This window comes from Tiliqua scincoides, chromosome 1 (genome assembly GCF_035046505.1).
Source record: "Tiliqua scincoides isolate rTilSci1 chromosome 1, rTilSci1.hap2, whole genome shotgun sequence".
Lineage (NCBI taxonomy): Eukaryota > Metazoa > Chordata > Lepidosauria > Squamata > Scincidae > Tiliqua > Tiliqua scincoides.
Genome location: NC_089821.1, coordinates 185,279,567 through 185,306,074, shown reverse-complemented (window position 1 = coordinate 185,306,074; position 26,508 = coordinate 185,279,567). Strand labels below are relative to the sequence as shown.

Here is a 26,508-nt window from a genome sequence, read left to right as displayed (position 1 = left end):
CAAGGGAGACATTTAGGAGAATTAGCTTCAGAACTGGACACAAATTGGCATGCTAAATTTCACAGGGCTGGCAGAAGGTGAAAATAGCTAAGCAAAATTCTGTTTTAAAAATTCTGTTGTCTGCATGTATTTAGTAATGCAGAAGGATGAAATCTGTATGCCTTTTTCATACATATGAATCTTAAAGGAATTGGTCATTTTGTCTTGGTTTGAAATTTTTATGCTGGACAGGACCTGCTTTGCAGTGATACAAAAAGTAAGTTTAAGATGTATGCGTTTTGCCCTGTCCAGTCTGTATCTAATTCTCCTTTTGATTTGCCTTCACTATACTCTGTATTGCCAGAAAACCTCATTTCATTTAGGCTTATTCTGCTTTTGTCAGGTGAGTACTACACTATGTAATATATTTGTTTCCGCATTATCTTGGGGGTGCCTTGAATACAATTGAAGTTCATTGCAATCTGATTCTGGAACAAAGAGCTAGTAGAAAAGAAAAAAATTCAATCAAGTCACCAAGTCAGCGCCATATTTATATCCCAGACCTAACATATGATGACACAGGCATCAACATTTGATGCTGCAGTATGAAACTATTATTTTATATATTGTACAAGTAAATTATTCAATGTCTTTCTAAGGATATATGCTGCTTTTAAAGATGCACTATATTTTTATCTAGTCTGTTGTATTTTTGTTCCCAAGGAAGTAAAAAAAAGGATTTAATTGGAAATGCAAACCACTGTGATTAGTATTCAAATTGCTATCTCTTTATAAAAGGGAGAGTGGGGGCTAGATAAACTTACTGAAACAGATATAACTGCTGATAATGTGGTTAAGGGTTACATTTAACTCTTTTCTAAATTTGTAATTTCAAAAGCTCCCATAGAAATCTAAACATATATTTATATAGGCAGTTTTAAAAATACGTATATATAATAACCTTTCATAATGCATGACAAGATTTGTATCTCTTTAAGAGATCTGAGAACTGTGACATTTGGTAGGCATAGTTATTCCCACCTGTGTATCATCATAAGAAAAGCTGTACCTGTGGAACTTCTCTTTTAATTCCATCTCTTCAAGGAAAGAGTTCTGTCTTGGATGAAATACAGCAGCGGTTCTCAAACTATGAGCCGTGGCTCTCCAGGGAGCTGCAGAAACCAGACCGGGGAGCCATGAAATCCTTGTACAAACCCGTCTCCCTATACAGTGTATAGGACTGTAGCCCTCATGGGGAGCTATGGCCAATAACCCAGTAGGTCAAGAGAGCCACCAGTCAGCAAAGTTTGGGAACCACTGAAATATAGTAACCCTACTGAAAACAGCTTATTATGTGTTTTTGTATGCCAGAGTCGGAATAATTCTAAAATAAGAGGCCTTTTGAGCCTTTGCGAGATATGTAATCTCATTCCAGAATCATTGTTACTTTTTTTACTGGTGACCTATAAGCCTTGTATTTCATTTAAAAAAAAAAAACAAACCTCAAACTACATACATGTAGGTTTAGCCTATGAAACTTGAGTGTACTTTGAGTGTCAGGCATAATGGATAACTTGATAAGCCTATGCAAGTATGAGAATCCTCACCAGTCCAGCTCAGACCAATGACTCCAAGAGGCAGTCTTTACGAGAATAATAAGATTTCATGTTTCTTTGTTCTCTCTTTTATATGGCATCATTTAAAATGAGTATCTTTTAAAGTCCCATTTAGAGGAGATGGATAGGGGGGGGAAAAAGACTTTATGTAGCCTAAGGTAAACCTTGCTAAAAATGTGGTAGCTAATTTCTACCTACAGTATAAAACCAGTGTGTGTAATTTTGTTTGTTTATACTATGTATATTTATAACATTTGACTTATTTCATGACTCAGGCATCAGTTGATAGTTGATGCTGCAGGATAGAGTTGTGTGTGTACATTTATTAAGTTCATTCAAACAATTTTTATGTATATGAAAAATCTATAGTTTGGTGGATTGTAGACTACTAATAAATTATTATAATTTTTCCAGAACTTAGAATGTCATTGCTTGCAGTGTAAAAGAATTCAGTATTTTCCTACACTCCACCAATATTAAGTATCAAATTAAATCTAGTGCTATGTGTTTGTTTTTAAATTACAGTGATCATATGGTTCTGATGAGAACTACTTTTCTAGTGGGGAGTAATTATTTAAATTACCATCTCAGAATTAAAAGTAAAAAATTTAGATAATTGGTAGAATTCTTTATTATCCAATGCCTTATGAACTTTGCTACAATATCAGCCCTTTTATATCGGTCCAGTTTACATACAAGTTTAGACACCTATGCAGCGCAGCAATTGATATTAAATTTTGTGCCACCTGATCCTACGTATGTTTACTCAAAAGTGACACCTAAGCTCAGTGGGGCTTATTCCCAGGTAAGAGCGCATAGGACTGCAGCCTTAGAAATTCAAGAGGTTAAACAGTTTTGTCAGAAATTGACATTCACCGTTACCCAAAACTTGAAAATAGAGCTCAATTTCAGATACTGGAGTTAGTTACCCCTTTTAATTTTGAAAACTTCAGGATCTGGAAACTCAACCTTGGTTGTCCCAGAACTTTCTCTCCTGCAGTTTAAATTTTGGTCACCAAGCTGAAGATCTGAGTTTCTTTCATCTACTCTTAAAGCTTGTTGTTCTGTTGAAAATGAGTTTGAATTCTCCTGCATTTCCAATGTCACAATAAGAATTTATGCATGCTTCAGAAATGGATATTTATTACTTGTGATATGACTGAAAATACCCCAAACCCTCCAGTAAGTTTAAAACCCTTTAGAAATCTCCAAGTGCTTGATTTTTGCCATTCAATTCAAAGGTCATCTTATTGATTTCAAGGGTGGAGAGCACCCCAGACGTTTGTTCCAGAACCAGTGGGATACAAGTGCACCTCTACTATATATGCCTTACAAACTTCAGAGGCCATATTCAAAACAGGGTTTTTATCTGTGTATGCAAGGGGATGCAACCCCTCTTCTCTTCCTCCCCAGGTCAAACAGTATGGACAGTTATCACACACATCTACCTGTATACTCCTCTGTACCTCTCATAACTGGTCAATGACTGTAACAAGTTGCATCAGGTGTTTTTTCTATATACTTTTTACACAGATTCTATGCGATTAATGTAACTTAATTCAATGCATCATTTTATTGTACTAGTTCTTAAGCTTGTCTATTAATTTTTTTCTAGGTGACTGTGGTTTCTTGTGATTTTTATTGTATAAATGAAATGGCTGTTGATGCTTATTCCTTGTTACTAAGAATTTTTACCTTTTTGGAAAAACAGCATTGCTATGAACTAATAAATTTAAGAATTCATTTACTCATTGTAAATACAGTATCGTGCAAAAAAAAAAAAATTCCCCTTCCCTTCATTTGAATTGATAGTGTTAACTGAATTTTGTCTAGACACCATTTCTGTTGATGAAATAAAGACATATCATTATGTATTGTAGAACAGTGTCTTCTGCCTCCAAAATTAATACTGTAAGGGTGCAATCGTTAGTGAGAGATGGGCCAGTTCAAGCCCCCTGCACCAGCCCAGGCGTATTGCAAACATGCTATAAAGCACATTCATGCCTTGTCAGCAGGCAGTGGAGGGTAGGTTTGTGCCAGCCAAGGGAGGCCGGCATGTGGGGTTGGGGAGGGTGCCAGGGGGGTGGATCAGAGGCAGGGATGGGGGTTGGTCGGGGAGGGCAAAACACAGGGGGGATCAGGCCCAAGAGGGGGTGGGATCAGCTGTGGGATCTCAGGCCATATCCTTACCCCCTCCTGGCCAACCTGGCATTACATCAATCCACTGCTTGGATTTGCACCAGTGACTTGTTGCATTCCAGCCATCTCCTAACCTGCACTGAATACGGCACAGGCCACTTGGCTTGCCTGTTCCAGCACAGTTTAGGATTGGACTGTTATTTACTTAAAGGACAACTATATGCCCACACCCACACACAAGAGACTTGGTGCAATCTAATTATATCTTATTTAAGATCAGACATTTACATACAGAATTGTATGGGGATATACAAGTTCTATTGGCAGCCCATGAATCCTGACACCGGCCCAGTCCTGGCCTTCATTTGTATTAAAGATAGTCACGGTCTCAGTTCAGAGCAGGAACCACAGGCTTCACCACTGACAGAATATTTAATAAAGGGCTCATTCACACACTCATGTTGACTTCCAACCAAACAAGCGAATTGCCTCTATTGAAAAGCATTGCATGTGAAGCAAAGTGAGATAAATGAAGTTTGTGTCTGTGGACTAATAGCTGTTTCCACACATGTGCATCCAACTAATGGATGCGCATGGGTAAACTTTTCCTCAGATGGCTTTCTTTACCTTCTAGACCAGAGCAAAAGCCCCAAATGTTTAATACAGGGAGCTTGCATTTAGATATAGCAGTTTTATATCTTAATCCAGTGGTTCCCAAATCCTTTAACATGTCCTGCCCCACAGGTCTCCTCAGGGTAAGGAAACATTTGTACTCTTACCTAGGGGCAAACCCTCACTATCCCGCTGGGTCTACTTCAACCTGCACCAGCAATTTTGCTGGCACAAGTCCTAGTGGACGCAGGAAGGCGGATTAAGGCGATGAAGGGGGATAGGGGATGTTGGCAACGCTGCTGTCACCAATACTGCCCCCTTCGTCACCCCTCCCTGCCCTAATCTCTGCCCCCACTCCAACATATCAGAGCCAGGGCTTATTTGCAGGCTGTTGGTGCATCCCCACAGCCATCTGTTGCCTGTGGAAGCAACTCGACGGTGTGAAGTGCCATGTTGCCTTTTGCAGTATCCATAAAGCATGCTGCACCACTGGAACTCCAGTTCCGGCGACACCGCAGGCGCAGAATATTGGGCCTTTAGTTGGATTTTCTATGTAATAGCTCAGCCAAATGGTGTGAAATGTGAAGCAATTGCTCATCAATTGCTATGGAACACCCACTGCAACTAGTGTCAAAGTAGAAACCTCCTAGGTGTTTACGTTTCCTGTGGAGAACTTTTCTGTTGTGTTTTCTTTTCCATCCCAAAGGCGTGGAGGAGGTTGATTTTTACTAGTATTGTGCAACTAGCTTGTGGGCAGACACACACACTCTTCTCCCCTTATGTTTTTCAATCTCTAGCAAACTATGCATATCATGCTACCTTGCTCTAACATGCAGTTCTGTGGCGAAAAGCTACCGCCAGCCATTTTCAACCACTGTGCCGTGGCACACTGGTGTGCCCAAATGGTCTGCAGGTGTGCCGCAGATGGTCTGCAGGTGTGCCACAGGAGTTTGGGGAAGGGTCATTTCTTAGTAGGGCCATTGGGGGATGTGAACCCCCCCAGAGGCAGCCCCCTCCCCCAGCACCAACAGCATGGTATGCCTTGTCAATTGTCAGAAACTAGTGGTATGCCTTGACCATTTTAGTACCTTGCCGGTGTGCCATGAGGCAAAAAAGGTTGAAAATCACTGAGCTACACGGTGGTAACTTGGACAAGTTCTAACCGCTTGTCAATAAATAATGGAAAGGGTCAAGGGCAGGGCGGACCTATTTTCTAGTGCTTGATAAATCACTGTTTTGAGCCCCTGCTGCTTTTTGGCATTCTTGAGACATCAGCTATTTTCTTTTTAAGATAGAAGCAAGGTCATAGCAAACGACACAATTTTCCCTGCAGGGTAGCCAGCTTCTAGCTTCTTCTGCTACCCCACACATTACACAAGATGGGAAAGCCAGTTGGCTAGAAGAGCCACTACCGTCCATGTATATGTTAGAAAGCCCATCTTTCCTAAAGGTAGCAGCAAATAATACTGTGGAGATGATTTGCCACCCCGTCCAGATGCTGGTGAAATGGAAAAATGAAGAGACCCGACTGTGTACAGAAGCAATGTTTTAAAAAAGAACCCCACCACCACCACCACGGGGTATTTCACCCTGCTTTTTTCTGCTTCTTTGAAGCATTCAGCCCATATTTATTAACATTGCAGGGAACAAGAGCAACAGGGTAATGTTAGCCATCCCTTCAAGATCACCAGATTCAGTCTGATGAAGTGTCTGTGGGGCAGTTGCGTATCTGCCAGTTGAATTTCAGTATTATTAAATGTGCAGCATTGAATGATGTAGTCACGGCACACTGCTTTCATCTTTTATTCGTTGATTCCTGGGTTATACAGAGGAGAACAAGGAAGGGAGTCATTCGGAAAACGCTCTCACTTGCCTGGGCCTATCCTTCTAGATGTCTCATCCCGTAGTAGAGTCTTGGTGCTGCATATGGCATTTATGAGGGATAGCAGTACGGCTGTCCTGCTAATCAAGATGAATCTCCCATCCTTAGCTTCCCAGAACAAAAAGGTCGTTTTGTAGCAACTGCACAGCACTAATCAGCTCCGGCTATGCAATGCATTTGGAAGCAGGGCTTTGGATCTCAGACAGCTGCCCAGTTGCAATGCGACGTGTGCTGGTCTGCAAGAATGAATCCTAGATACCTAGTTTTCGAGCTGGAGCAACATCTTTTCTTGTTCAGGACGAGAAGGGATGAGAGCGAGTTGCTTTTCAACTTTGTGTCAACTTCGGTGGTGTGAGGTTTGCTGCTGTGTTTTGACATTGCTTCTAAACCGGTTTTATTTCTTCATGATAGATGATAATTCTAGTAGGACATTCTGAAAAAATAGAAAGAGAGAGAGAGAGAGAGAGAGAGAGCAAAGCGGGGCTCTATTGGCTTATAGGAGAAACAAAAACTTGCATGTAATGTTTTAAGCTCAGCAGAATTAGAATTACTCTGTCAGTTCTAGCCTGCTTGGTTGCCTGAACTGGAATTGCCTTCTGGGTGCATCTGGGAGGCCCTCTAGCAATGGGCTGAGCGTCCAGAAACATTTAAATCTGTGACTGCCAAGCCCACGGATGAGCAGAGCCCACTGTATATAGCTATTGCAGGTCCACGAGGACCCAGCAAGGGGGTGAGAGCTCACCCTGAGTGAACAAAACAAAACAAATTTTCCCTTACCTTGAGGAGGCTTTTGTAGCCCCAAACTACACGCGTGTGCGCACAAAGATGTAGATCTTATTTTTAAACTTTTGGGGGGTTGCAAGTTGTTGACTTTATTAAGGGCACAAAATAGCCTGACCTTGCCAGCGCTAGATGCAGTGTGTGCCCCATTGGTGCCACTGCATTTGCTGCAAAGGAATTGAGCAGGATTGGGCTGTTAGTGCGTAATTCATTATATACATTTATAGCACAAGCAATCTAGGGACACTTCGAAGACAATGTTGCTTAAAAGAAGAATATTGTTATCTATAAAATAAATGCATCATCTGGTTTTTTGAGCCTGGTTTATTAAGCAAAGTAATCCTCATTTTCATCAGAATGTTTTGCTCTGGACCTCTTATTTTTCCATCTGCCCGGATCAATATTCTGAATGTATTTGATATCATTTTCAACATCGCGCAAACAAAAAGAGCAGATAAAGAATTACAATCAAATAATTTATACACGTACTTTCTTCAGCATTTTTGCATTGCTGTTTTTACATTATTTGTTGCATTTATGAATTTTCTCCCCCTGGGGGCTGGTGATAAACCAATACAACTTCAGCATCATTATAAAATGCGTTCAAGTGAGTTGGACTGTCTGGCTCTCTGAAGTAAAGGGGATTTTTTTTTTTTTAATTCTGTCTTCGCTTACCCTAGAGTAGGGATCAGCAACAGGCACCTCTGGTTAAAGATCAATCCTACCATCACACCCCAATGCCAACCCACCTTGTAGGTCCACCAGTTCTGCTCTACTTTCTCATTTGGCATGATTACAGCAGTCACTGGGTTGCAAGTCTCATGCGAGGATTTTTTTTCCTCTGACTATTCAGTTCACGTATGAGCTGTCTCTGAAGGCTGCTCTGTTGATTAGCACAACACCATTAAGCCATCATGCAGATAGATAGAAGTGTCAAATTGTGACTTGGGGGAGGATGGTCCTGAGTTTGGTCTTTCTATATTAATATTTAAACACACACAGTTTCTCTCTTCCTCTCTCTCCATCTGTCATAATATATCCTCCTGTCCTCAGGAGGGCACACTTAGGCCAGTGGAAGAAGCAGAAGAAGCTAAAAAGTCCTTGTAGGGCATAGAGGCTAAGATGCCAGAGTTTGGCTTCTGATTGGAGTACCTTATGTTAGACCAGGGTTTTGATACCCATATTAAAGATGAATTTGGAAGTTTCCCTTTCTGAGAACTGTATTCAGCGCTTCCAGGTCATGGCATATCCTCTTACAGCCCAACCTTATGCATGACTATTCAGAAGTGAGCCAAATTATGAACAATAGGGCTTGCTTCCAGGTAAGTGTGGACCAAATGTTTAGGACCAAATCTTAGCCAACTTTCCAGCCCTGGTGTAGTCATGCCAATGGGGTGTGCACTGCATCTTCTGATGATGGGATAGTAGTTATGGAGGCTTCCACAAGGTAAGGGAACATTTGTTCCCTTGCCTTGGGGCTGCACTGCAGCCGCTCCGGCACTGTAAAGTTGTACAGGATTGGGCCCTTAGTCTGTAATCCTAGGCAAACTTCCTGGGATTGAGTTCCATTGATCTTAATGGGCTTCTGTTCCACTAAGCACAATTCCTTGAAAGTGCTGAAGGACCACTTCTGTATCAACCTGCCCAAATGTTAAGGCCCTTCTCTACATCCCACCAGCTCTGGTTGAACAACTGTAATCTCTTTCTTGTTTTCCAAGTTTAATAAAGCTGATACCTCCAAAAGCAAGAGATTTATTTCTGGGCATGCCTGAATTTGGGAACGTCCTCCCTTGGGAGGCTTGTTTTCACCCTTCTTTGTTTTTACACCATAATCAAAACAAATCTTATTCCAGCAGACTTCTAACCTGCGTAACAGTTGAGTTTTGTAAATCTGCTGTTTTAAATGATATTTTATCATTGCTACTGAACTGCCCCTTTAGATTGTTTTAATTGCTTTTTGTTCTTGTTCTGTGCAGTATTGAGTGTTGATGATTGAAAATTGCCTTGAGCATTCTTTTACTAACAGAAAATTATTAAAACAGGGTATAGATATTAATAAAAGTGAATAAATAAAATTCTCAAAGATTAGGAATGAAGGAACCCAGACCACCTTTCCCATTGTGCTTGAACACAATTCCATTCTAGCCAGTCAAATCCAGTGTCTGAGCTAAGGTTTATGCTAAGGAGCAATAACTCACACTAGCAAGGTATAGAAGGAAGGCCGCTTGGGTCTACTTGCCATTGACATTCTGCGTCCCATGGTAGAAGCAGGTGGTGGGGTGATAGGAGAACTGCTGTCATCTCTGTGTGGAACGTCTGAGCCAGAGCCATTCCGCGAATCTGAGATCTCTGAGTCAGTGTCCAGCTGGCTCTCCGACAAGACTCTTGACAGAAAGCTGGACTTGTGGTTGTTTTGATAATGCCCACTGTCTGGAGAGTCACAATGTTCAAATCTTAAGTCCCTGCAGCTGAGTGCCTGGCTGTGTTTCCGAAGAATGCAGACACCTGGTGGGTTCTCTATGTGGCTAGAGATCATGGAACCTTTAGCAGCATGTTGAGGGGTTGGGGGCTGCTCCAGGGCATAAGGTTCATTCTTTCGATAGCTATTGATCCCCTGCTGTGGTGGCTTCTGAGCCTCCTCACTGCTAGAAGAAATGGGCTGGTGCTGATCATCATATCGCTGACCAGTGACGTTTGGGAGGTGCCTGGAGAGCTGTCTGTGGTGCTGATCACCCTCAGTAGGGTGTTCCAGATGTCTGTAGAGGTGGTGGAGTTGGCCCTGGTGTGGATTGGGCCTGCTTCTCTGGTTGCTGCACCAGGGTTGCTCCCTGTTTATTGGGTTCTGGGTCTGTTCCGTAGGTGTGTGTCTTTCAGGATTCAAGTAAACTGGCAGCCTAACTTGCTGCTCAGGCTTAAATTTGAAACTGCCCTGTGGTGATGAGTTACTCATGATACAAACCTGCTGTACCACCGAATGTTTCTTGGCATTGGAAAGTTTGGCCTCCTCACTAGCAATGATGAGGGCTTCGTTCTTGGGCTTCCCACAAAGCATATTCTTAATCTTCTTAATCCCCAAATGGACAATCTCCAAGACATTCAGAAACAGAGACACAGCGGCAATGCTGTGCATGAAAACCATGAAGATGGTCTTCTCTGTCGGCCTGGATACAAAGCAATCCACTGTGTTAGGGCAAGGGGGCCGAGTGCATTTATAAAGTGGATACATTTGAAAGCCATATAAAAGATATTGACCTATCATGAAACCCACTTCTAATACTGATCGTGTCAGGATATGCAGAATATAGGTCCCCAGCAAAGCCCCTTGCAAGGGTGCCTTGTTGACCTTCTTGTGTTCTTCTAGTTTCCTCAGTTCCTTCTCTATTCTCCGATGTTCTTCCAGTATGGGTTCAATCTCTTCTAGCTGAGCTCTGAGGTGGGCTCTCTTTCGCTGCCTCTCTTTTTCAAGGGCCCTGAGTCTGTACAGTGCATGACCCATGTAAAAAAGGGAAGGGGAGGAGACAAAAATGACCTGGAGCACCCAAAATCGGATGAGGGAGATGGGGAAGGCTTTGTCATAACAGATGTTGCTGCAACCAGGTTGCTCAGTGTTGCAGATGAACTCTGCTTGCTCATCATCCCAGACATCTTCAGCAGCTACACCCAGGACCAACATCCGGAATATGAACAGGATGGTGAGCCAGATTTTGCCCACTATGGTGGAATGGATGTGCACTTCTTCTAAGATGCTGCCCAATAAGTTCCAGTCCCCCATAGTCATGTGTTCATCTCTGAAATAAAGTACCAGTGCAATGTTAATGAATACAATGCAGTCCTTCCAAAAACAGAAGCAAGGTTGCACCTAAGCTATGAAGCCATTTCTTCATGGCACATCTATCAGTGATGAAATAAATGTCAATAAATTAGACCAAGGGTGGAAACACTACCCAAAGTAGTCTCTCAGAGGATCTAGAAAGATGTAAGGTTCTTCTGTATGAGGGATGGGGCTGCAGCTCAGTCACTTGAAAAAATCTGTAATAAATGTTTGCATATTTCTGTGACTCTTTTGTCAGAGGATATCCTATGTTGTGAAGCATGTTAGAGCCCAATCCTATTGTCACCCACCCCCGATGTAGCAGTGTAAAAATAGCTACTGGGACATCCTGCAATGGGGGGGGGCAGTCCAGGAGGTCTCCTCTGGGTAAAGGAACAATCATTTTTCAGCATGCTAAATAGCTGGCACAGGTCTGTGTGGACCCACACTGTGGGATCAGGTTCGGGAAGGGGGTTAGGATTTGGTGGCTTGCCATTGCCACAGAACTCTTCCCCTTCCTGGACTCAGTTCACCTATCCGCCACTGCCATCACTGCCCTGTTCAAGCTTCCCCAACTCTCATCATCATCTCATTTTGCCCTCCCTCGCCCCATTGATTTTCCCCCTCCTCTCATCCCTCCTGCCTTCCCTGCCATCTTACCTGGATCGATGGACAACTCTGGCTCCACTGGCACCAGCGGGAAATCTCCAACTTTGCCATCAGCGTATGTGGCAGTGTGTTGCGTGGTGCGCTGCCAGAGAGTCTTTTTACGATTGGCGCTGACTGGTTTACAGCGGTCAGTGCCAAAGGAAAGAGGTGAGCTGATGACACACAGCTCCAATAGGATTGGACTGTTACTCTCTAATTTCAAATAAGTTTGTAAAATGCTATTTTAATGAGAAATGTGTTTTGCAGCATTTGGATAAGGGCAAAGGTGGGACAAGGTCCTGCTCTCTTCATTTGAGATAGCACAAATTCTGTCATAAACATATCCCAAATTCCATGAATTCATGTCATGACAAAATATCAAGAAACAAACAGACATTTCTGGTGGATTATAGAGTGGAGAAATGCCCGCATTTATTAAAGGGGGAATTCAGGGATGCAAGAACAAGTTTCTGTGAAACAAGCAGGGCATTAAGGCAATGGCTATTTCCTTGTCTACCTAATTGATGAACCTATTATTATCCACAAATTCATCTAATTCCATGTAAAGACAATCTAAACTGAGGGCCATCAGCTCAGTTTATAAGAGTGAAAATGTATCCTTTAGCTAAGGAGGCCACCAGTTACAGAGCTACCAGACAAATCATGCATATATTCCTTCACAGCATTGTCTTTGCTTCCAACGAAGGCAGAAAGCCTGAGCACAATTACATAGAAGTAAAATCACTTGAAAGTCAAGAAGCTTTCTTTTAAAGAAGGTTGTTAACGCAGGTTGTGAGGCATCTCTAGCACCATTCCCTGTGGGTTTTAGCATGAGTCTGCTTTAGAGCATCAGTTTCAAATGATAAGACTATAGAATGGATACGTAAGCTTGGAAAAATTATTTCAAAGCTTCTTATTACACCATGGTAAAATCAGGCCATGACTGCTGTAGCTGTTTTTAAAAACTAAGTTTGTATTAACAAGTATGTTATCACTTCCATATATTTTCCTTAGAAATAAATTGAGATGGTATTCCACTGCTTACCTTAATAGTAATTCTCTTGCTTATAAGTCTCTTGGAGTACGTATTATAAATAGAACAAGCCCTGCACATTAATATTATATAGCCCAGAGCACATCCTTTAAAAGCGCCTCTTTTTTTGTAGAGCAAACTGAAAAATATGTTACACTTGACACGGTGACTATAATTCATACTTCTGTATCTGCTGGAGTCAACGAAACAAGCACGCAGGCAGCATTTGATCAGCTGGCTGGTCACAGAACAGTGCCTCTAGCCAGAATTATCAGGCAATTATTTTAGTCAGTGGTTTCCTACTCAGCTGTACCCCAAGGCGCCAGGCAGGCATAGTTCATTGGTTTTTAATGCAGTCACTAATTTCATTTGGATCCAAACAGGTTAGGACTTCTCGATGAGCCGCTTGCTAAATGAGTTTATTTTGTAAAATGAATGTAAAGTGAACACCCCCTTTATGCAGCTTGGGATTATTATGCTGTCTTTACATTCCATTAGTTTCCATGCAAGTCAATTCTCAGTGATCAATCGGTCATGTCCGATTTCATAGTCTATTGCCTAATGGGATAGATAGACTGGTTAGATTAATACATGGGGGGAGGGGGGAATGAACCAGACACTAAAATGAACTAGATTCAAAAGTTATTATAGGAAGCCAGTTTCCCAGAGGCTTTTTTGTTTGGTTTTTTTTTTAACATTTTGTTTTGCTACACAGTGCTGCAGTATTTCAGCATACGCTCTCTTCCTTGCCCACGTGACACACACAGGTAAATGTCATATAAACAAAAGCCAACTTTGAGAGTATCTTTTTTCTTCCCAAGAATAAGTTTCCTGTTTCTGTGCTGTACACACAGATACAACTGTGGGGGGAAAAAATGTAAGCATACAAAAGCAACTGTGTTAACGCTGTTTACTGTGTGACAAGAAGTGTCCATAGGGGTGTCTTTAGCATGGGGAATTGTTGTTTGCATAGCTATAGTCTTAGTAACATCCGCCTGTAAGGGTGTCACAGAGTCCAGTTAAGCCTCTATTCACTTTAATAGGGCTGTGTAGCCAGTTCATGGTTTTGAGGGTGTGCTCTGCAGTCAATGGGGATTAGGGAATTCAGAGCCTAAAAGTAAAGGAGCCATAATTATGTGGATGCTTGCTTCTAGAGTAGCCCTATTATATTCTGGTGGACTATTTCAGAGCAAGTAGGCCAAAAATTGCAGCTTTTGTCTACAAATATCACATCTGAAACTGGGAGCCACATACTTTGTAACAGCACATATCAACAGCACACATATTTGTTCTTTGCAACTTAAAAAGGATCACCAGGATTATCCTTCCTCAGTCATTAAGTTACTTTTGCTATTAGGAAAGTAAGTTTACTAGAACTGGTATAAACAATCAAGCATTGAAAAATGGGTGCTACAGAAAATGATACACTTTTGCTATTTGACTACATGCTGTACCATCGTGCCAAGAATGCCTAAGACTTGAACTAACACATTCTGACTTGTAAAGAGCCTGATATTTCTTATGGCTGTCAAGAGGCAACACGTTATGTCAAAAGAACAAGACATGGCAGAAGCAGAAGCTCTCAAATGCAAAAGCTCCTACACAGGCCAAAGTCTTAGAAACCACATACAGTGGTGCCTCGCATAACGAATGCCTCACGCACCAAAAAACTCGCAAAACGAAAGCGTTTTGCGATTTTTGGTGACTCACACAATGAATTTTTATGACCCGTGCTTCACAAGATGAATTTTTTCCTTTTTTTTATTGTCCTGGTTTGTTTTAAATTGCACAACCGTTAATACCCAGGATGCATTGTGCCTGGAGGTTTAAAAAGCCTCCCCAATGCAGCCTGGGCTCACTTCTCCACGTGCAGTTCCAGGGTTGACTTCCAGGAGCAACTGTGGCCTGTGCTGTGGGTGAACCCTGTCTTTGGTCAACTGTTCTGAGCAGTTCTGAGCAGTTCACCAACTCCTTGGGGAACCTACTACCAGCAGTTAAGGTAAGTTTCTTTGAACTTTTCATAACTTTTGGGAAGTGGTGGCCAGCGTTTGAGGTACGTTTTGGGGGGCCAGCTGGCCAGTTGGCCAGTTTTGGGGAGGTTAGGGGAGTTTTTCCAGCAGTTTGGGGAATCTGTGGAACTCATTTGCAACCGTTTTTCCAGACCAGGATTTAAGGAGCTTCTTCACAGGTACATCTCAAGCAGTGGAAAGGTAGGGAGCGTAGCTTCACCATGTGCATTTGTTCTCCTGTGTTGGGGGGGGGGACTGTTATGCCACTTTTTTGTCCCGGGCAGGTTTGGCCAGGGGTGGGAAGGTGTGCGTGAAGCGGATGTGAAGCACTGCCTTTTGTTTTTGCGAATGTAGCAACTGCTGACGTGGGTCCCAAGAAGGCTGCTCCTGCAGAGGCCGGGAAGAGGACAAAGATGATGCTAGAAATGAAGAAGGAGATCATCCAGAAGCACGACGGAGGCATGCGAGTGACAGACCTCGCCAGGGAGTATGGGAGGAATCCATCCACCATCGGGACCATCCTGAAGATGAGGAAGAAGATCCTTGTGATAGATGCAGCCAAGGGAGTCACCAGGATCGTGAAGAACCGGCCAGCTGTTCTGGAGGAGGTGGAGAAGTTGCTGCTCATCTGGATGGAAGAGAAGCAGCGTGCAGGGGACACAGTGACTGAGGCTGTCATTTGTGAGAAGGCCAAGGCCTTGCACGCAGGCCTTGTACAGCAAAAGCCAGGAACCTCAGCCGAGCCAGAAGTCTTCAAGGCAAGCAGAGGCTGGTTTGAAAGATTCAAAACCAGATCTGGAATCCACAGCGTGGTCAGGCATGGAGAGGCTGCCAGTTCCGATGTTCCTGCGGCTGAGGACTTTGCCTTGGAGTTCCTGGAGGTCGTGACTACACAGGGCTACCTTCCACAGCAGGTCTTCAACTGCGATGAGACCAGGCTGTTTTGGAAGAGGATGCTCAAAAGGACCTTCCTCACTCAAGAGGAGACCAAGCTGCCTGGCCACAAGCCCATGAAGGACCATCTGACCCTCCTCTTCTGTGCCAATGCCAGCGGGGACCTGAAGATAAAGCCCCTGCTGGTGTACCACTCCGAGAACCCACGGGCCTTCAGGAAGCACAAGGTCAACAAAGACCGGCTGAGCGTGTTGTGGCGATCCAACGCTAAGGCTTGGGTCACACACGTCCTGTTTGTGGACTGGGTCAATCTGGCTTTTGGCCCTGCTGTCAAGCAGTACCTGCTGGACAACGACCTGCCGCTGAAGGCCGTGCTTCTGATGGACAATGCTCCTGCTCATCCTCCAGGCCTTGAGGAAGACTTGTTAGAGGACTTCCGCTTCATAAACATCATGTTCCTGCCGCCTAACACCACCCCACTACTCCAGCCAATGGATCAGCAGGTCATCGTCAATTTCAAAAAACTCTACACCAAGGAGCTTTTCAGGCACTGCTTCGAGGTGACCAATTGCACCATCCTCACCCTGCGTGAATTCTGGAGAGACCACTTCAACATCATCAGCTGCGTGAAGATTATCACCATGGCCTGGGACAGGATCAGCCAGAGAAATCTGAATTCCGCTTGGCGCAACCTGTGGCCAGACTGTGTGGCAACAAGTGACTCTGATGCTTCTGCACCTGCACCAGAGTCAACAGTGCTGGAGGACATTGTTTCCTTGGGGAGGACCATGGGCCTCGAGGTCACAGAGGAGGACGTCTGCAAGCTGGTGGAGGACCATGACCGGGAGCTGGTCGAACTGCAGGCAGAGGCTACGCAGGAGCAGGCCTCTTTGGAAGAGGAAGAATCGTCAAGTGAGGAACAGCTGTCCTCCACGGAACTGAAGGACATCTGCCAACAGTGGAAAAACGTGCAGACTTATGCACAGCGGCACCACCCAGACAAGGCTCTAGCACATGACCTTGCGAACATGTTTGATACAAGGATCATGTCCTCTTTCAGAGGGGTGCTGAAAAGGCGGCTGAAGCAGCAGACCATGGAGAGGTTCTTCATGAAGAAGCCAAGAGTGGAAGAAGAACCTACTGCTTCTACCAGTGGTGCCCAGTTGCCTTCTTCCTCCTCCTCGTCCTCCTAGAAGCCTTGAAGTCAAGCCTTGAAGCCTTCTCCCAGTTGTCCAAGTTGTTAAGTTAAAGCAGTGATGCTGAGACTTGGGGGACAGAGGAGTCTGTCTCCAGGTTGTCTTTGGCTAACTGTAAACTGCTTCTCTCCTAGCTAGCCGGCCTGAGACCGTTCCCAGTTTGCCAGTGTCCCTGCCTACTCTACTGCACCTTCTCCCAGTTTGCCAGCATTGTCCAAGTTGTCTGGTAAGTTAGAGCAGTGATGCTGAGACTTGGGGGACAGAGGGGTCTGTCTCCAGGTTGTCTTTGGCTAACTGCAAACTGCTTCTGTCCTAGCTAGACAGCCTGAGACCGTTCCTGCATGTGCCTTCTCCACGTTTGCCAGTGTCCCTGCCTACTCTACTGCGCCTTCTCCCAGTTGACCAGCGTTCGTGCCATCCCCAGAGAGACCCTCCGCAGCTCTGGGAACGTAAAAGACTGCCGCTGTGATGTGGAGACAGTTCTGTCTGCCTCCAGTTTCCTGACTTAAAAGACTGGTCCTGTAGATTGAGACACTTCAGCCTCACTTGGTCACCTTAAAATGTTTGTGTACAAGTGTCCCCTAGAGCCTTAGAGAGTCCTTTGGTGATTTTAAAAAGTTTCTGTATTGGTTTCTGTATGATGTCCCTGTTTACATGCCTTAAAAATGTACTTTCTGAAGAGTTTTGCACAGTCCAAGGACTGTTTGTGACTGTTTCTGTTCAGTTTCAGTGTTGAGCCTCAAGTCAGATGGTCCTGCCTCATGTTTGCTGATTTTTAAATGTTTTTCTGTGATGTTTAAAAAGTTGAAGTTTTGTGCTTGAAATTTTTGAAATCCTCTGTACAGTATGTATGCCTTTAAAGAGCACTTAATAAACACTTTGTAAACCAAATTTGACTTTGTTCTGACTTTTCTTGCCCATAGGAACGCATTAATTAAATTTCAATGCATTCCTATGGGAAAACGCGCTTCGCAAAACAAAGAACTCGCAAGACGAAAGAAGAATTAATTTCGTTATGCGAGGCACCACTGTACTAGAAAGTATGCATTGTGATACAAAAACTGTTTCCTAAGCAGACATGACCTAGCATAGCACCAGAGAGAATTAGGACCTTCCAGTCTAATCACCACGAGTCATGGAGCTGCCAAGTCTCTCGCTGCTTTAGTCCTCATATCTGTTAAATGGGGGTAAAACTGCTCCCTCAGGGATGTTGGATTACCAAGACTATGTATGTAAAACCACTCAAACATTCTGAAGCATTAGACAGTGCCATGGTAAAACACCCACACTATTTGGAAAGGAGGATTCTTTTACACATAATCAAATTTAAAGCTAAATAACATTTATTTCTGATGTGCTTACATCTGACCTCGTTATCAGGCAGGAAACTATTTGTGTAGTAATGTCCATGATAACAAGTGATGTTACCATGCTCAAAACAGAATACAAGTTGAGCCTCATTATTTCCCAGAACTCAGTGGATGGCAAAAATCGCACTAAAGCAAATCAATTTAAAAAACAAAGTCCCTTTGCTCTGGTGATTTAAAAACAGCCCTGCTGACCTTTGTGATATTAAGACAGAGTCATTAGACAATCCATCAATCAGTGTCTCTCTAAGTTGGGGAAAGGAGGGATTGCTTTGCCTTGGAGAATCGGCCTGCTGTTCTCTCTTGCATTAACAAAGCTATTGTTAAACAACTGTTTAACAATTTAAAGAGCACTTCTCATCAAGTTGATAGAAAAATTTGTGGATACTTAGGTTATAACTGCAATCCCTTGCATGACTCTCTCTACAACAGTAAGAAAAGCAGTTTTTAAAACTGATTTTAAAGGGATGCATTTTTCCCCTTCTCCAGGGATCAGCATATTCCTTCTAATTTGCAGGGGCCATTCTTGTTGAGTCAAATCCATGTATTAAAAAATCCGTGTATAACAAGGTTGCACCTGCATATTCATTGAGAACTTTGTAAGCTTTTCACATGGAAGTTGTTTCACACAAAGACTTCTCTATATGAAAACTATACATTTGTTATACAGTGCTCTAGTCAGTGGCAGGCTGCAGAAACCCTGGGACAAAGTCCTGTTCTGGGCCCCTCATGATTCACACACCCAGAAGCAATAGTGGGGGTTGATGTTAGTGCTATCACTTACAAGTTTGGGGTTTGGTTTAGTAGGCCCATAGATGGGGCCCTCAGCCAGTGCCCCCACCTGGCTCCACTAGTAATTCTAGCATCATCCTTTTTGCCAGGAACAGCAGGAATCTGGCCTTAATGGGACAGTAGCAATTGGCATTAAAGATAGTTGGGGGAGGGCTGGTGAGCTTCCTGCTACCATGACTGAATTGGGAGCTCAATATGACTATACTGGAAGTGAGTTCTCCCACGTCTCTGCAGCCCCTTTCTTTTAATAAGCGATCCAACTACCACTGCAGATTGCCGTTGATGCAAGTCTCCATGATTTTAACAGAACATACAGGCATGCCCTGGTATCTGCAGAGATTCTGTTCCGGAACTCCCCATAGTTATCTGAAACTGTGGGTACCAGAGAAACCCCAGTCCCCACCCTCAGGAGGTGAGGGCAGTGTGGCAGAGGCCACCCACAGCCTCTGCAAGCCTCAGAATGGCTGTTGGATCAAAGAAAAAAATCACTTCCAGTTTTTCAGCAAAGCGAAGTGACATTTTTATGCCTTTAAAAGGCATTATGAGGGCTGAGGAAGTTGAGAAAACTGTAAGTAACATTTTTTTCTGCTCCAATAGCCATTCCGAGGCCCGCATAACTCCTCTCAGCTCCAGAGGGTGTGGGGGGCCCTCCTGCATCGGTGAATAAGTGAATTTGTGGATATGCCCCCCCAAACCCCTCTGTACTTCAGATGCTTTAAACCTAGCATCTGAAGTGGTAGGCTATAGGTTTACATACAGTACACTGCATATATGGTATAATTTCTTTTACAGAAAAACAAGGTGCAAAATATGATATAAAAACATTCTGTCAACTTTTAATGAACATTAAGTGCATTCATTTTACAATGCTTAGAATTTGCATTATAGAATGCTGTATACAGTATTTCAGCTATACAAAATAAACCTTGTTTTAAGTAGCAAAAATTTCATATAAACAAATGGTATTTAACACAATATTTTACATAATATAGAATCCTGTACACATTTACAACAGAGTAACATTTAAAACTTTACAATTTAAAAAAATCCAAGTCAGAATAGCAGCAAGTCACTTTAAGAAATGCAATGAGTTTTCATATTCACAGAATTGTCTATTTTTTTGAAATAAGAACAACATGGGGCGATTACCACCCATTCTATTAAGACAGTTACCAAAACAAAATCCTTACACCTCCGAAGATGGGATTGTTTGTGGGGTAGAAATCCACTTCAGTTTCTCTGGATTACACCCATCAGAATTGGATCTGGATGCTTAAGGCAGCTTTAGGATTTCATTTTCAGAATGCACACAGTGATATGTTAAAGTATTCATGTTTTAGGAAAGCAATATTTTTAGTTTGCATTAAGGGGCAAATGTGGTTTAATAGCAAAAGTCAACCTCTGAAGAACATTTTTGCATAAAGAACATTATGCATATAGAACATTTTTTAAAGTGTTATCTAAAGCAAAGAATGCATAGCTTGCAAAAAGCAGTATTATTCCAAAATACACTATATAAATGCATTAACTCTACATGATTTCTAATGTATGTACCGTACATCTTTGAACATAGTGCCTTGTATACTGCAAAGCCCTCACAATTTGTGTTCATTTCCACCATGGGTAAAACAATGGGTTATGTCAGGAGTTCTCAAACTGTGCGCCATGGAGCCCCAGGCACCGCATGGCCTTCCTGACTTGCCAAGCTGAGATCACACAACATTTTGCACGTAATCTTGGGCTGACAAGCTGGGAAGAAGAGGTTGTGCAGTGCCCCTGGAAGTGTGAAGGGCGCTACGGTGAGCTTGGGAACCACTGGGTAAGCAACAGGCAGATATTCTGACTTGGATCACACACTTGTGCTCTCTCTCTCACTCACACACACACAGTGCATATATGCTCTTAGCAGTCCACCGTTTTAGCTACAGCACAGCCACTAACTGCAGTGTGACATCTGGAACAGCTTCACTAACTGCTTGAACCTTTCTTCAACCTATGGAGGAAAAGCAAAACATTGTCATGTCTGAAATATAAAATGTTCAGAATAACTATACTGAAGGTTAAGGGCTGTTTCATACAATATTCTTTTTTCTCCTGCTGACACACATGTGGACAACCAACCATGGGAATCAAGCAATTGCAGATACAGCTGGCAGCGATTTCCATTCTTAAGGCAGCTAGAAAAAGTGCTGTTATGATCATGGGAATGGTTGCCAGTCATTTTATACCTTATGCTTGCCCACACAAACAGGCATATGCTTTGAGAGAGGACAGTTCTGCTGATGTGAAGAAACAACATCTTGTGTTAACTCTGACTGGTTCCAAGATATTTAGGGAACTATTCCCTAACCTGAATCCTGAATGCTCAGGATCCTGAATGCTCAGAATTTCACACACTAAATAAGTACTTCAGAAAAAGGAACACACATAAAAAGAGTTTAGAGACATCAGTTTGTGCATATGTCATTCACAGGCATTAAGTGCATGACGTCTAAAACCTTGAAGATTCAAGATTTCTATCTGTTGTAATAAAGGGAAATGAAGATGAGAGATAGCATGACAATTGAAGCAGCTCAGTGAATCTGGCTGAAAGTGAATCTGAAACCATGTTTTCTATTTCTGCCCCATGCCGGTCCAAGTGATATCCTGGTTATCCAGTGGATATCCTGGACAACGGACTCTCGTAATAATGCCTTTTACCAGATTTGAGCTGCCTGACACCCTTGACCACAGAGTAAACCCTCTCTTCACTCACAGCCACACATGCTCTCAAAAAACACTGACAAACAGATGGTAGAGCCGACTGCTCAGTCAGCTTCCCAGCAGGCCCTGAGTACTCAATATTGATATGATTGGCCATGATATGAACACAAAGGCTAAAAGAAGAGGTCAAAAGATCTAAGCTGTGGCAATATAAGCCAAAGCAGCTGCCTTGTGCCTTCATCTATTTGAAACTTTATGTCTAGTTCAGTGGTTATCAAACTTTTAGCATAGGGACCCACTTTTAAGAATCAGAATCTCTCAGGACCCACCAGAAGTGACGCCATGACCGGAAGTGGCATCATCAAACAGGAAAATTTTTTAACAATCCTAGGTTGCAATCCTACCCACAGTTACCCAAGAGTAAGTTCCATTTACTATCATTGTTAAAAGCATATTCAGAGTAGCTTGTTAAAAGTACAAATTGTAATATTTTCCCCAAAGCAGTCACATGCCATGGTAGCATCAAGTCTAAAATATTAAAAATAAAATATTGAAATGAATGGGGGCCCACCTGAAATTGTCTCACAACCCACCTAGTGGGTCCCAACCCACAGTTTGAGAAACACTGGTCTAGTTCTTATGGAATGATACACACACACAAATGGTTGTAGGACACCAGAACAAAATGCCACATCAAGCCCATATAGGAACAGAGTGTTACTTTTAACATAAATGGATTAAAAATTTCTTTCCCTTCTTCGTATCATATCATCAGACCCAAACTTGTAGCAAGTGGAATAGAAAGCTGGCTTATACTGAATGAAACCATTGGTCCAATTACAGTAAGTCAGTGTTGCCAATGCAGGCTTTCGGCATCTCAGGAATTTTTTCTGCCCTACCTGGAGGTGCCAGGGATTGAACCTGGAACCACCCCAAGATGTACCATAGTACACTTTTTCCTCTTGAAATCTTTGAATCAATACAGCATAGAATTATATACTATGGCAGATATATGCAGCTCAACCAGGTACATAGACAGTATTCATACAAGAGAGATTAACACAGCTGCTTACCCAAATACATACCTGATTTGAACTTTTATTTAGTCTGGCACCAAGAGAAGCAAATGTTTTTTCTGAAGGACCTTTTTTCTGACATTCCAACAGAATCTCCCTGTCATCATTTCTGTTCAAATATACAAGAATAATTTCAATCTCTGAATATTACTTTGACATTTGATGGGAAAACAATGACAATCTGTTACCTATGTAAATATTTCAAATACTTGTTACTGGAGTTTTGTTTTGTTTTGAAGTATGAGAATATAAATGCTTCATACTGAAGACAAAGGGCCCAATCCTATCCAATTTTCCAGTGCTGGTGCTGCTATGCCAATGGAGCATGCACTGCATCTTATCATGGGGCAGCTGTCACAGAGGTCCCCTTAAGGCAGCCATTTTCAACCTTTTTCAGCTCACGGCACACTGACAAGGCTATAAAATTGTCAAGGCACACTACCAGTTTTTAACTTACATTAAATTACTACATTAATCTTGAATTAATAAAATTAATACAATTAAATCATTACATGACAAAAAAATTGACAAGAAGCATGGAGAGGGAAGTATATGTGGTTTCTGAAAAGGAGGAAAAATCCTATATTCAAATTCCTATCAAAAGTGCCAGAAAGTGTTGGCAAGGACAGGGCAGTTTATCACATAGTGGGTGAGGGGCAGTGAGGAGACATGATTGAAACAAGTGCAGGATTAAACTGGGGGTGGGAGTGAGAGAGAGAGAGAGAATGTGAGGAAAGTGATTCTGTATCTTTGGAAGGTGTGGACAAGTGAGGGGAGGGACAGTAAGAGAGTTGCTAACTGTGATTGTGAGATTTGGGGGGGCGATATGCCTGGGGAAGGGGGTAGGCTGGGGGAGAAGAGGAGAGAAATGCCAATTGCCTGCTTGTGTATTTGAGAAAAAAAGAGTGCAACCAAAAGCCCAATCCTATGCATGCCTGCTCAGAAGTAAGCCCCATTATAGTCAATGGGGCTTACTCCCATGTAAGCGTGGATGGGATAGCACCCCCAGAGCCCAATCCTATGCATGCCTGCTCAGAAGAAAGTCCCATTATAGTCAATGGAGCTTACTCCCAGGTAAGTGTGGATAGGATTGTGGCCCAGTGCCCCTCCTCTAAAAGCCCCAAAGTGCCGGCAGGGTCACTTTGGGGAATTGCAGGCAAACTGGCAAGGAAAAGGGACTTTCAGGGACCCTTTTCAGCCAGCCAGTCCTTAGGTGAGCCAGTCCAGCAGACTCGCTCACTTTGTACCTGCATGCTTGCTTCTGGCTCGCTCTTCTCACTCACTCCGCAGCTCCCGCCTCCTGGCTCCTCTGGGCGGGCAATCAGCACGCAGGCAGGCAGGAACTGCCTTCGTGCCCAACCCTACGAATGTCTACTCAGAAGTAAGCCCCATAGTAGCCAATGGGGCTTACTCCCAGGAAAGTGACAATCAGGTTGCAGCCTGATTCGTGCTCAGTAGCAGGAGCAAGCTCCAAGCGGACTCTTCAGTGAGTGGGATGCAGTGGGATGCAAAGCAGCCACTACCAGCCCTTTCCCTGGCTGCTCCCTTGCTTGTTCTCCCTCCTGTGGGAGGCTCAAAGCAGCTGCTTCTACCGCACATGGGCGCGCAGCTGCTCCCTGCCTCCTCTGTTCCCACGGCACACCTGAGGCAGCCTCGCGGCACACAGCAGTTGAAAACTGCTGCCTTAAGGTGTGGGAACATTTGTTCCCTTATCTTGGGGCTGCATTGCGGCTACACCAGTGCTGGAAAATTGGATATGATTGGGCCCAAACTGAGCTTCCAATTCCCTTTACAGATAACACTACCCTTTTCACAACACTCTGAAGTGTCTTCAGAATTACCTTCACCCTGCCCTGAACCTGCATCAATCAGTACTATGGAACTTCCAAAAACAGAATGGCTGATTTGGAGGATCAAGTTTTTTTATTCTGCAAACAGATTAAATGCTTGTCCTTGTATTTCATTCATATGCTTATCAAAAAAATTGCATTTGTAAAACAAAGTAAAACCTTAAACTATTGCCCAATGAGGTGAACCAAAATAAAGCAGCATTGCTGAACATTCACTTTGGGGTCACACTACGCTCTTTAGGACTTCCCTGAGTAGCTCATAGGATCCTAAATAAACTCCACATTAATTACTGGACCAACCTCAGGACTAGGAAGCTAATGCACTTCACAGAGCAAAGGGATCAGCTCTAGGACAGGAACGGTCCTTGGTAAGTTTTGATCCGTTTGATGGCTTGGCTGGGATATATTTGTGGAGAATGCTGGACACAGCTGTGCATGCACAATCCCTTTTGATTATATTCATTCTAGAAAGCTTTAGAAACTATTACCTTTCTAGAGCTGCTGTAATAACTTTATAATTTTTTGAATTTCAGTGTTTAATAATATAACTAAGGAATAATTGATGATTTGATGTAAAATGGAGATGGAAAATATATTTCTTAGGGAAAAGTTAAGGGCGTGGTTCTTGAACAACAATTAAATGGCAAATATGACCCTCCAATCCATTTGAATGTAATACCTTTAATAATAAAACAGCTAATGAAGAATGATCCAGGAACTTGCTCTCCTCTAACTCAAAGAATAATCCCTAAGATTTCAAAACTACGTATGTCCAAATGAGACATAATGCACTACTTTATTTCACTACCTTTCTGGTGTTCATTCTGTTATCGTCTTTTCCTCCCCTACATATGCAAGTCCACTACTTATACTGTCAATGTGTGGCTACAGATGTAAGATGCTCAAGTGCCATGGTTTTCCAGCAAAGAATTATGGGACCTGTAATTTTGTAAGACTCAAAATTATCTTTTGGAAGGAAGCAATTACAGATATTAATATTTAACTAAATGCTTTTGGATAAAGACAAAATTGCATTATGATGGCCTACTGCAAAATATCAGTATTTCCAGAGGGAAAATTGGGTTTTGTATGTTATGTACAATCACTACCAAAGAGGCCAGGGTTCAAAGAACCATGCGCTCAATGGAAATTCTAAATTGCCTTCCCTCTGCAGCAAGAGTCTGATTCTCCAGTTCACAATAGATTTGCAATTACCTTCAACATAGCATGTTGTCAAGAAAGAAAAAAGATTGCCCAGCAGAGATGCATACAGACTTATGTATACCTAAACAGTCTCTTTGGTTTTTGAGCAAAGCAAGCATGTGTAGCATTTACCCTATTAAACCAAGTATTTATTGCTACGTATAAAATGTCACCCAGACGTGGGCACTTGTTTATTCAGGTTTGCATGCCAGTTCCAAGTCCAGACAAATGGGGAGGGTTAAAGAAAGACCTGGCAACCTGCCTTGTAAAAATTTTGCCAAGAAAATTCCATGGAGAGGCTCTCAAATGATTTCAATATGGTGTCTAATGGTGAGACAGAAGGCATCCAATGGGGAAGAGCAAGGACCTGTAGCAAGTAGCTCTGGATTTTGTGACATGCCTGGGGCAAATCTAGTAGGAACCTCAGGTGCTGATGCTATTAGCAAGAAAAGCAAGGGTCTAATGCTGCATGAAAATACAATGAATAGCAACATGGAACATCAGAGGGATAAGCCAAGGCAAATTGGATATTGTAAAATGAGAAATGATCAGATTGAAAATTGACCTCCTTGACATTAGTGAATTGCACAAGACAGACAATGGCCATTTTCAGTCCAAGGAATTTACCATCTATTACTTAGAACATGACATTATGCACAGGAATGGAGTGGCATTCATTGCAAGCAAGCAACTGACCCAAGCAGTGGAAGGCTTCTCCACAGTAAATGATTATAAAATGACAACCAGAATTTGTGTCAAGCCCATCAACATCACCATTATTCAAGTCTGTGCTCCAAGAACTGATGCAACTGAGCTAGAAATTGAGGATTTCTATGCCGCTATTGATGATACACTGAAGAAAGTCTCAAAAAAGAACATTTACTACTTGGCAATTTTAATGCAAAAATCAGCACCCAA

At 42.8% G+C, this 26,508-nt stretch overlaps 2 protein-coding genes across 2 annotated transcripts in view; both read right to left on the bottom strand.

The window, feature by feature from the left end:
* Positions 1-9,202: 9,202 nt before the first annotated feature.
* Positions 9,203-10,786, bottom strand: GJA10 (gap junction protein alpha 10). Its single transcript, XM_066610101.1, has one exon. The coding sequence runs from the start codon at positions 10,784-10,786 to the stop codon at positions 9,203-9,205; it is 1,584 nt and encodes a 527-aa protein (XP_066466198.1).
* An 8,993-nt stretch (positions 10,787-19,779) lies between these two features.
* The window catches only part of CASP8AP2 (caspase 8 associated protein 2), a 35,008-nt gene continuing 28,279 nt past the window's right edge, over positions 19,780-26,508 (bottom strand). Inside the window, exons 9-10 of the mRNA XM_066612705.1 lie at positions 22,547-22,646; positions 19,780-20,751 (exon numbers count right to left, since the gene is read on the bottom strand). Of these exons, the coding sequence (XP_066468802.1) occupies positions 20,695-20,751; positions 22,547-22,646 (157 nt within the window). The 3' untranslated portion in view covers positions 19,780-20,694. The remainder of the gene's footprint in view (positions 20,752-22,546; positions 22,647-26,508) is intronic.

Excerpts from the sequence above, each read along its gene's own strand:
- GJA10 (XM_066610101.1), bottom strand. The coding sequence starts at position 10,786 with ATGACTATGGGGGACTGGAACTTATTGGGCAGCATCTTAGAAGAAGTG.